Here is a 12,087-nt window from a genome sequence, read left to right on the forward strand (position 1 = left end):
TGGCCCACCCACTTGCAAGTCCCTCTTCTGAAGGTGGGGGGTGTCTCAGGGAGAGCGAGAACCTACAACAGGGACAGCAGGGTGACCTCAGACATATGAGGGTTTACCCCTCAGGCAGACAAAGTCCTTGAATAAAATGGTAAGACACATTGAGCATCCCGTGAGATGAAGATTCACTTTTCTGAGTTTCTGAGTGACAGAACACATCCACAGCCAGCACCAGAGACACCCAGGAGGAAAGGAAGATTGTAGCAGGTTAGGCAATGGACACAAAGACAAACAGAAGTCAGAACAGAGAAGGCAGAATCCCAGGGCTCGCTATTTGGAAGCTTGTGATCTGGCTACCGAAATTCCTTTCCTGAGGATAATATAGACAGTGTCTAAGGTCCTAAGGACAAATCCAGGGAAGGTTGCACCAAAGTTCACTCCCGGGAATCAATGGGTTTCTCGGGCTTATCTATAGAGCACAGATAATGGGTTACAAACAAGAGTATGGGTGCTCTCTCTCAAAGGCCACACTGGAAAGTCTTGAAAGCAGGAATCATTGCTTTCCCATTGCTACATGAATGGAGGCACCCTCGTCTAACCCCCACCAGCCTGTATACAGTAGCCCTGACACAGCAATCAGGGCACGACTTCCCAAACGTGTGGTATGGAATGTCTGGATACTCAGGTAAGGGTCCCGTGACCCGCCCCATCCTCTCTAGGGATGCCAACGGTCAACAAGCCCAGCCGGGAAGACCTCACAAACCAGCACAGTTGAACTCCCAAAGATGCCAGTTGTTTGGTTCAAATGATAGTCATGAAACTTAGGATGTGAAAAAAAAAAGCCCAAGAACCACAGATGTTTTTTAAGTGCAAGAGCTGCAGGGATCTAGCTCTGTTCAACCTTCAAAAGTAATTTTTTTTTTTTTTTGAGGCAAGACAGGACACAGAGATCTGGATTGCTGTGCAATAGTAAATGTTTTGTCACTGAGTTAGTCGATTTCCTGAAAACATACGTTCTTGAGCTTTAAGAAGATGGGTGGCCACCCCCCATTTCTGCTGTCCCTAACAGTCTTTGTTCTCTATTGTTTGCATCATTAGATGTGGAACCCTGTAGGCTTTGATTTTATTTTTAAGCCTACTTTATTTGGGGTTCCTTAAGCCTCTTACCTCCCTTCCAAACCCTCTCCAATCCTAGGTAGAAGAGAAGAAGGCCATTGGGACAGATGTAGACCTCTTTAGATGTAGTTCCTTGGGAGTAATTCCACTCTTCATCATCATCAGAATATCTAGCAGTCCAGCAAACCAGCAATCTAGCAATCCAGGAATCCAGCAATCTAGCAATCCAGCAATCCAGCAGTCCAGGAATCCAGCAATCCAGGAATCCAGCAGTCCAGCTATCCAGCATTCCAACAATCTAGCAATCCAGGAATCCAGCAGTCCAGGAATCCAGCAATAGCAAAAGCAGCAACAAAGACCAGCGACAACTACACGGGCAGCAACAGCCTCCTTGAAGTGTTCTCCAAAGCATTTCATCTCAAAGCAAAGCCATCTCTTCCTCTGGGCTCCTATTTATACCTTCTCAGAGTCCACACCTATTTATACCTTCTCGGATGTTTTCCAGCTGGCAACCCCCCCACACACACACACAGATACATGCACAAGGCAGGTTCCAGCTGACATGGATCCCGTACCCTCTCACAGCATAACCAAAACTTCCACAACAGACCCCAACCTTGTGTGTTCAGCAAGCACTCCATCCCTGCCAGGCCTTAGTATTCTAAAACACGTGTCCATATCTACTGCTGGAAGAAAATGCTCACAACAACTAGCACACTTAATTGGAAAACAGCATCTATACGCTGCCCAGCAGGAGAAATACGTCCTGGTGATTATAATCAACGATATTATGTCGTATAATAAAAATAGAAGAGAGGACTCAAATCATGTGGCCATAAATGATAAGGGAGATGAAGATAGCACATGGCCCAAGTTGACAGATGCACAATATATACACGAGCTAGGTCTTGCACCATGTCTTGTAAAGATAAAATGTTTAAAACTGGTTTTCTGGCACAGAGTCTGATATAGCCCAGGCTGGTCCCAAACTTCATGGGTAGAAGACGTTCCCCTGAACTCCTATCCTACCATGCCCACTCTTCCTCACTGCTGTGTGCTGGGATTGTAGGGGTTTACCACCACACCTAGCTCCATCCCATTATCTGTGGATTAAACCACCACAATAAAGCTTCTAGGAAGCCTTTTGGTAAGTACAATTAAAGAGATGCTCCTCACTCTCCAGACCTGCAGGACTAGAAGAGGTCAAGAGGGAGTGCCCGGGTCCAAGGAACTGCCAGGAGAGGACTTCACCACCTTCCACAGCACACACCACAAGCCCGGGAACCAAGGCTTCCAATCTCCCCCCACCCACACGGTACCCTGTGCACTCAGCAGGAGCCGTGGTTCTCAACCTGTGGGTCTTCACTCCTTCCACAGAGGTCACCTAAGCCCTCTGGAAAACACAGATATTTACGTCACCATTCGTAGCACTATTAAAATTCCAATTAGGAAGCATCAGCAGAAATAACTTTGCACTGAGGGGTCACCACTACAGGAGGAGCTGCAGCAGCAGGGCTAAGAGCTACTGCTCCAGAGCCAATGGGATCTGAGAACTTCTCCTTTCTCTGCTCAGCACACGGGTGCCAGCCAGCCACCCTCTCAGCGTTCCAAGTTCCTCCTGTTGAATTTGTTTTTACAGAGACCTCTCACGATGGTCTTTGTGTGCTGCTGGTTAGGCGTTAGAACTGTGCTTTTATTTTCCCTCCAATTTGCTATCAGGGTTTCTCTGTGCAGCCCTGGCTGTCCTGGAATTCCCTTTGTAGACCAGGCTGGCCTCAAACTCAAAGATCTGCCTGCCTCTGTGCCCACAGCCCAGCAAGCATGCTTCCCTATGCCCCCCAGCCACGTGCTCCAAAGGCTCCTCCTCTAATTCTATCTTTCATCCTTTCCTCCCTCTTCTTTTTACTTCTCAATTGTAATATTTGTCAATGCAGAAACAGACCTCACCTTAGAAAGAAAACGAGATAATTTCTTATGGAGCCATTTTGTGTGACCATGACACAGGAACACAGACTAGGTTGCCCCAAATTCCATGTTCCCACCAAGTAGAACACGTATGAAGATGGCATGTGAAAACCCCCTTCCTCTGGAGAGGTGGCTCGGTGGCTAAGAGTCCTTACAGTTCTTAGCCGTAAGAACTAAGACCTAGGTTTGGTTCCCAGAATCCATGTTTGGTGGTTCACAACCATCAGTAACCCCAGTTTAAGTGTACCCATTGCATTCCTGACTTTCTGAGCACCTGCATGCGTGCGGCACACAAAACTCAGGCCGGCATATACACATAGATTAAAAATAAAGTTCTTAATGAAAGAAGGAGGTGAGCCCAAGATACAGAAGATCCCATCTTGTAAATGCAGACAAAAGCCAGCAAACAAACAATAAGGAGGACATTGGAACTAATCTGAAACTACTTTAAAAGAAAATGGGGGGATGGTATGTTCCCCAACATATCAGGCTGCCTAGATTTAGGATCACCTAGGGGACGCAGCTCTGGATATCTATGGGGCCTTTACAGAGGTTTTGACTGAGGAGGCCACCCTAAGTGCAGGCAACCCTGTCCCCTAGGCCTCCTGACCTGTTTATACACCTGCTGCCACCTTCCCCCGCCACAATGGGCCTCGTCCTCAAAGCATGAGCCACAGCAAACCCTCCTCCTCCCTTTCACTGCCTTCTCTAGGACATTTATTCAGTGAGAAGGTGACTAGGGCACTGGTCATGAAGCCGCCAGGAACTAGCTGGGAGAGCTTAGTCCCCAATCACGTGACCACACAGGTTCCTAGGTTCATTCGGTTAGTTCAGGCAGGAAGGGCAGGGGTGAGGCAGTCAGGGGTTTTTTTGTGAAGTGAGGTTCTGACAAAGATGACTAAGTCTGTGGACTCAGCCCACTGGTAACAACACAAAAGTTGTGAAAATATATGAATCTCAGTTTTTCCTTGGTTCCTGAAGTTCAGTAACGAGCGGGTGGACACCATGAAGACAGGGAGTCCTTGAACGACCACATCTTACCAGAAGCCATGGATAAGACACTTGCCCTCCCCTGCCACCCCTTGCCTAAAATGGAAAACATAACCAAGACAGGTCAGCCAATTTTTGAAACTTTTGTAATAAAATGAATCACTCAGGTGGCAAAGTGGCTAAAACCAAAACAAGTTCAGCTTTGTGAGAATCACTCCATAAACACATCTTCAGAATGAGGACGCCCCTCCTACTATCCTCCTACTCTGTCTTCCAAAGTCCTGCTCTGCAGCTCCTGGCGGACAAAATGTAAACATTCTCCTATCCCCATTCTGGCCATTTGAGGGCTGGAGAGATGGCTCAGTGGTTAGCACCTGCTGCTCTTGCAGAGGACCAAGGTTCAGTTCCCAGCACCCACATGGCAGCTCACAGCTATCCAGTTCCAGGGTTACTGGCCCTCTTCTGACCTCCACAGGCACCAGGCACGCACGCGCTGCACAGACATACGTGCAAGGAAAACCTCATACACATAAAATCAATTTAAAAGCAAAATTCCAAGGTCTTCTCTAGGCCAGTCTGGACTATCTGGAAAACATAAAGCCAGCCTAGCTATATAGTGAGACCCTGTCTAGAAAAGAGTAAAATTGCATTTCTTTGAAAATAGTAACATAACAACCCAGGTTGGGTGTGGAAAGATTGCTCACAACTGCCCATAACTGTAGCTCCAGGGGTACCCTGCATTTCCGTAAGCAGCCATACTCGCACGCACGTATTCACACAAAGACACACACGCACACTTTTTTTTTTTTTTTTTTTTTTGAGACAGGGTTTCTCTGTATAGCCTTGGCTTGTCCTGGACTAGATTTGTAGACCAGGCTAGCCTCGAACTCACAGCAATCCGCCTGCCTCTGCCTCCCAAGCGCTGGGATTACAGGTGTGCACCACCGTGCCCAGCTCTCATTTTCAATTTTTATGTAATAACTCAGGTTGGCTAACCAGATATCTTTGACTAATGAAGAATAATTCAGGCTTGCGTTCAAATCGTTCTGTACATAAGCATCAATCACACAAAAATGTTAAAACAGACTAATTTTTGACTTAGTTTATTCACGTAAATGGCCTTGAAAAAGCACTGCAAGCCGGCTGTTGGATCTTTGCGCGCACTCTGAAAGGGATCACAGAGGAGCAGCAGCTTTCTCGATGAACTGGGCCAGCTTCACGTCACGCCTGCTCAGGCCTCCGCAGTCATGTGAGGTGAGCGTGATCTGCACCTGTGAAGGGAAAAGCAGCCTTTCAGATCTGAGCAGAGACCTGTGGGATTTCTCCCCGGGTGCTTAAGAAATCAACCTTTTTCTCAACATTCATACCTGAAAACTGGGGGTTAGGGGATTTAGAAAATACTACAGTATGAATAAAACACTGCGTTTCCCACACCCATAGAGCTTGGGGCACAGGCTATACCAGGCTGGGTGCAATAGCCACCCATGAAGGAGAGGCTCCCAGAGCGGGAGGGGAGTGAGCTGGCAGCTCAGAAAACCTTGCTTCTGGAGTGGGCAGGGGGGAAGCAGAGATGGAAGTTCCATTTTAACTTCCAGAACTGTAACTCCACCAACTCTGTCCAGGCCACGAGCAAAGGGCAAGCAGACCTAGCAGACAGTAGACGAGGGAGGTAGAAAAACAGGTTACCAGATGGGGGCACATGGGTGGGGATACAACTGAGAAGCAAAGAGAAACACGCAGGAAGGAGAAGGTCTCCCTGGAACTGGTCTATTAGGAATTGTTTCTTTTTAAATCACAAAGCAGAATTTTTCTGTTCTCAAAGATGACTTACAACCCCTCAGAGAAATCTGGACAGATACCTGGCTGCTGAGACCGTAAAGGCAGGACACTCTTGGGGGTGTGGCTCTTCTCGAAGCACCCCTTAAAACTTTCAGTCTGCCCTCTGCAGATCAAGACTTTAATAAACATTTACTACAAAGAGACAGTTTCTGAGATGTATTACAGCAAGACACATATGGTCATTCTATCTGATTCTATTTGATTTTGTTTTTTGCTTTTTTTTGTTTTTGTTTTTGTTTGTTTGTTTGTTTGTTTGTTTAGACAGGGTTTCTCTGTGTAGCCTTGGCTGTCCTGGACTCACTTTGTAGAACAGGCTGGCCTCGAACTCACAGAGATTTGCCTGCCTCTGCCTTACCAAGTGCTGGGATTATAAGTGTGCACCATTGCACCGAGCTGCTAACACTCCTTTTAATAAATTATTTTTAAATTAAAACTCGGAGGTCTCGGGTAACTAAGCCGGCCATGGAAGCACATGCCTATAATCCCACAAAATGAGAGGCAGAGGCAGAGGAAGTGTTCATAGTGAGCTCCAGGCCAGTCAGGGTTACACAGGGAGACTGAAATACACCCCTTCGAAGAAACAGCCCTCCACAAAAATACAAATAAAAATTTTATCTTCATGGCTGATATTCATGATTAACTTGGGAGCCTAATCTAGTCCCAATTTCTGGAAGAAAGCATAAAGAACCATAGTCCTGCTCTCGTGTGACTGATGAACAAGAACACGTGGTGGGGGAGGGGGGTCCGAGAGAACACTTTCTCAGCATCACATTTTATGTGCATTCATAAGTAAGCTTCTTCAATCCCAAAATAGGGAGGCTCGGTTACCTTATTGTACACGTTGAACCATTCTGGGTGGTGATTCATCCTCTCCGCTTGCAGGGCCACCCTGCACATGAAGCCGAAAGCCTGCAAAACACAAGTCCAGAGCGGTCACTGCCCTGCCCCTGGGCTCTGTGACTGGGAGACCCCAGTGCCACCCCACCAGATAAAGGCTCACTGGGCTGCTGAGAAGCCTCAGAAATGCCAAGGGAAGTGTTGCTCTGTGCAGCCGGGGCACCTGGGCGGCAGACTGCAAGGTGGGGGACAACCCTGCTCAAATAAACCAACCAGGAATGAGTCTCCCCCAGTGACCTGTCTGGACCGCCTACTCATCCTAGGACTCCCAGCTGCACAGGGACCATGTCCCTCCAACCCCATGCCCCGGCTCTACCTGCCCCAATTTGCTCCTCTGCTGTTCCTTCTGGTTTTAGAGACTGGCTCCTCCAGCTGTCTAGACTGTGGAAAAAGGTACAGCCATCCCAGCTCGCCCACCAGGAGAAGCCCACCTCTACCACCATGCAGTGCGAGCCGCTGGCTATGGCCCACAAGCTGGGGTGAGTGTGTGCCCAGCAGAAGGCACACTCAGCAACCATCCGAGAACCCCACTAACAGAGAATAACCCAGACAGCGGCAGCTCACACGGGGGGGGGGGGGGGTGAGGGGAAGCAGAGACCCAGCAGAAGGTCGCTGCCCTATGGAAAACGTTTTTCTCTCCTGCTTCCTTTCGCTTTTTTACGAAGGTGGCTGCAAACAACAACCCTACTTTGCAGGACAAGTGCAAGGCTCCTGGAGCTTTGTGGAAGGGACCACCAAGCGTGCAAGAAGCTGAAGATGGATGGAGGGCTGCAGAACAGGGCCTACACTCAACACATCCCTGTGTTCACGAGTGCACAGCCACACCGCACCAGGCACACGGGAGGCCCGGCCTGTAAACTAACGGTCACACGTAACCCATTTTAAGAGGGAGGGAAGAAAAAATCCATTAAGCTATGTATGGCCTTATTCAAAGCAAAAACAAATTTACCCCCCACCCCTTTTCATCCCAAATCTGACTCCCGGATCCAGTGCAGACCATAAGCAGCATAGGGAGGTCCGCTTTAATCATTCGGATGCACAACTTCCATTGTCTACAGTGACTGATTTTTATTCAGTTGGCAGAAGCAGATGCTGATTGCCTGAGGAGACCCACGGTGTTAAGGCTAAGGGCCTCCTGGCCTTTTGAACCTGGGAATTTGGATTCAAATTCCAACACTGCCAGGCGATGCCTCCTGAGTTCCGGGATTGAAGGTATGCACCTCCACTGCCCAAGAATCATAGGGGACTTTTATTATCTCTATTTTACTGATCAGAACACTAGCCAGCATGATGGCTCCACAGGTAAAGGCACTTGTCACATAAGCCTGACAAGCTCAGAACTCATGGCACAAGGAAAGACCAACTCCCAAAGGTTGTCCTCTGACCATCTCGTGGGCCATGGTGCACACACCCACACACACAATAATAATAATGGTAAAGAGGATTAATTTAATTTAAATTTAAAAGAAATTTAATTAGTTTAATTTAAAAGAAATCATCACGAAGTCTAATGAACCACACAGGAGTCCTCCACAGGAAAAAGCATACAACTGGCTCCAAGGGCAAAGAAACAAACCTATCTGGCTCCTTCAGACCAGATCTCTTACACACCTAGCTCAGAGCTTACACGCTTAAAATGTCCGTAACACTACATTCAAGTTATAAGATCTACGACTGCAGGCGTTCAGATGAGTGGACAGCAGGAGGAAGGTGGACCTGCAGGGGACAGTGGCTACGGGGAATACACTGGAGGGAGGGGCAGCACCTCCGCAGGAGGGCACCCATGAGGGCCCTTTCAAAGGCTTTTCCCAGCCCTCACTATTGCTCACCAAGGCTCCAGCCGGAACTGAGGGCCTCAAGTTACTAAGAGACTTTCTACAACCATCCTAGCCAATGACGACGGCTGCAGCCCACAGCGGAGGAGACTCACCAACAAGCCAGGGTGACTAAAGCCAGGGGCAGAATCAGCAAGCTGCAGAGGTGGCTCGGGGGAGCACCGCTGCTCTTGCAAAGGACCTGGGCTCAAGTCCCAGCATTCGTGGTGGCTCACACCAACTCTAACTCCAGTCCCAGGGGATCCAACACCCTCTTCTGGGCACAAGGCACGCACGTGGTGCACAGACGTGCAGGGAAAACATCCATGAACATTAAATGATGATAGATAGATAGATAGATAGATAGATAGATAGATAGATAGATAAGAAACCAACAAGAACTTAAAAGAATTAAAAAGCTATATGAGACAAATAAAGGAGACTCGCATAAGCCTATTTGCCACAGCAAGGAAAAAAAGTTGTAACTGAGCCAGGGGACAGCACAGCTCAAAGACAGAACACCAGTCCTTGGCCTGTATTTGATCTCCAGAATTGAAAGGAAAAACAGTTGTAAGAAAGATCTCAGAGACAGCCGGTGAGATGGCTCTGAGTTCTATCCCCAGAACCCATGCAGAAGTGGAAGGGAAAATCCATCCTACAAAGTTATTGTCTGTTCTCCACACCCATGCACACACACACACACACATTCACACAGGAACATGTAGTCACACATAAGTGCACACACACCACATACACCACATATACATATACCACACACAAACACACATGCACTCACATGCACACACAAGACTGCACACACATGCATGCACATACATACAATAATACAAGAATGCAACCATGTTACATCTCTTAGCAAACTTATTAATAAGGTTAAGTTGACAAACTAAAACTTTTAAAAATTCTTTTGTCATTTAGTAAGAAAAGTCCACTTATAAGGATGAAAAGAAATCTGTTGACTTCAACACTGGAAGTCAGAGAGGCAATAGCAAAGACTTTAGGAAATGAATGTGAAAACAAAGGTTGAAAACAAAAATAATTTTACACCCAGCTCAACTATTTTCCAAAAAATAAAAGCAGTAGCTTGATGTGGTGGCACAAGCCTTTCATCCCAATGCTCAGGAGACAGAGGCAGGCAGATCGCTATGAGCTCCAGGACAGCTGAGATAACATAGCGAAACCCAGTCTCAAAATAAACACACAAACAAACAAACAAAAGCAGTGGACTTGGCATTTCAGAAATGCATTAACTCAAGCGAGCGAGACGGTGCCATGGGTAAAGGTCCTCACAAGCCTGGCAGCAGAGCCACGCCCTGGAAACCACATGGAACCGAAGGAGAGAATGGGGGCTCCATACTTGTCCTTGGAGCTTCACGTTCACGCTGTATCCTGCATACACACGTGCACAGACTCACACACACACTCACACATTTGTTTAGATTTGTTTAGGCAGGAAAAGAAGTGCAACAACTCACAGCATCCATCTGTCCTTCTTCAGAAACTTCTAAAAAAAAATTGGAATTATGACCAATAGCTGAGTGGAAAACTATTGTTGAGATGCTGGTGGTGAAAATAAGCTCCTTAAGTTCCAGGAATCTGCTCAGCACAACTACAGCAGGTAAGGAGCCAGAAGCAGATGGAATCAGCTACTAACTGTGACCAGCTAGAAAAGAGAAGGGAATGGGCAGTTAAGAGCACTGGCTGCTCTTCCAGAGGTCCTGGGTTCAATTCCCAGCAACCACATGGTGGCTCACAACCATCTATGCTGGGATCTGATACCCTTTTCTGGTGTGCAGGTGCAGAAGACAGAACACCCATACATATAAAATAAATAAACAAATCTTTAAGGGGGGGCGGACCCAGGCAGATGGGAAGCTGAGGGCAAGGGCTAGGAACCCTTGAAGGAGCAGGATAGGGCGCTGGAGCTGGGATCGCGTGGAGCTGCACAGGGAGAGGGGGCAGAAGGTAGAAGCTGAGCTCAGATGTGGGTTGGTGGAAATGTGCTAAGGGGACAGGGGCCACATCTGTCAGGAAGAGTGTGTGATAGGAACCTCAAGACTGAAAATAAGATGTAGACATCCCCAACTAGGGGAAACACAACTAAAATGAAACTTGAAAACACACCAAAATATCACATTTAAACAGCATTGCTCTGCACCATTTACGGTAAGCAGGCACTGCTTTTGTCATGTTTTACAAAACCAAACAATAAATGCACACAGCTAGATCCAAGCAACTAAGAAAGCAGAAGTAAGCCCCTCTGCAATGAAGAGTAAGCCTGAGCTCTCCACGCTGCGCAAACAGCCTCAAAATCAGAGCAGAGAGAACAGGGAAACACAGGTGGGAGGGTTTTCCGTAATGAGCAGGGGGGAGATGGGCGCTTGGCGCTTTAGGGCACTCGTGCCCTTACACAGGACCTGCGACAGATGCCCAGCATCTGCACGGGGGTCACAACTGCCCGGAACCCCAACTCCAAGGGATCTGACACCCACCTGACCTCCACAGGCACTGCAGGATGCATATGCATGCATGCTGATGGGCACACGCATGCATGCATGCTGATGGGTGAATGCCTGCACACTGAGGGCACAGCCATGCACGCTGACGGGCACACTCATGCATGCTGACGGGCACTCATGCATGCCGACGGGCACATACAAATAAAAATACCTTTTCAGATGCTGTAGGAGTGGAGGGAACTGAGGGTCCCTTCTCTGTTGTTTACAATAAATGATCTCCCTTCTAAGAGTTTATAGTTAGATCGGCTGGAGAGACAGCCCAGTGGGTGAGAGCGCTGGCTGCTCTTCTGGAGGACCTGGGTTGGATTCCCAGCTCACAAGTGTCTGTAACTCCAGTCCCTGGGGAGCCAGCATCCTCTTCTGGTACCCCCTCAAGCACCAGGCGTACAGTCAGTGCTCAGCCATACCCCCACACAAAACACCCACACATGTTACATGCATAAATAAATGATAACATTTTAAACAGAGACCTTAAAAGGGAAAGGAGGGAACAGACTGATATAAAAGAAATGCTCATGTATGAAAGTCTAAGAGAAAAAACAGGCGTTCCTAACTATCTCCACCACGTCTGTGAGCATTGTGGTAGCACACACCTGCACTCAAACACGGACGAGGCCAAACCAGGAGGCTCCCAAGCTCGCCACCAGCCAGTGCCACGCGGCAACTTAGCAGAGCGAAACAAAGGGCTGGAGAAGGCTCAGCGTGAGGGGCCGTGCCTCAGGACAGTTCCACTTCTATCGCCCCGTCAGGCAGCTCACACGCACGTGTAACGCCAGCTTCAGGGGACACCTGCACACAGACACACAACTATACACAAAATTAAAAGTGAAACTATTTTTTTAAAGTGTGAGCCACCACTGCTCCTGCCATTATCTTTATTTACTTTTTTAAAGATTTATTTATTTATGTATACACACACTCTGTTTTCATGCACACCAGAA

At 47.8% G+C, this 12,087-nt stretch overlaps 1 protein-coding gene across 4 annotated transcripts in view; it reads right to left on the reverse strand.

Annotated features, from left to right (window-relative positions):
• Positions 1 to 5,146: 5,146 nt before the first annotated feature.
• Positions 5,147 to 12,087, reverse strand: part of Pcbd2 (pterin-4 alpha-carbinolamine dehydratase 2) — a 49,828-nt gene continuing 42,887 nt past the window's right edge. For 3 of the 4 annotated variants that reach the window (XM_060380607.1, XM_060380605.1, XM_021659686.2), the window contains 2 exons: positions 6,727 to 6,807; positions 5,147 to 5,330 (listed from right to left, as the gene is read on the reverse strand). In XM_060380607.1, the coding sequence (XP_060236590.1) occupies positions 5,235 to 5,330; positions 6,727 to 6,807 (177 nt within the window). In that variant the 3' untranslated portion in view covers positions 5,147 to 5,234. The remainder of the gene's footprint in view (positions 5,331 to 6,726; positions 6,808 to 12,087) is intronic. The other variant, XM_060380606.1, reaches the window with a different exon arrangement.

This window comes from Meriones unguiculatus, chromosome 3 (assembly GCF_030254825.1).
Source record: "Meriones unguiculatus strain TT.TT164.6M chromosome 3, Bangor_MerUng_6.1, whole genome shotgun sequence".
NCBI lineage: Eukaryota > Metazoa > Chordata > Mammalia > Rodentia > Muridae > Meriones > Meriones unguiculatus.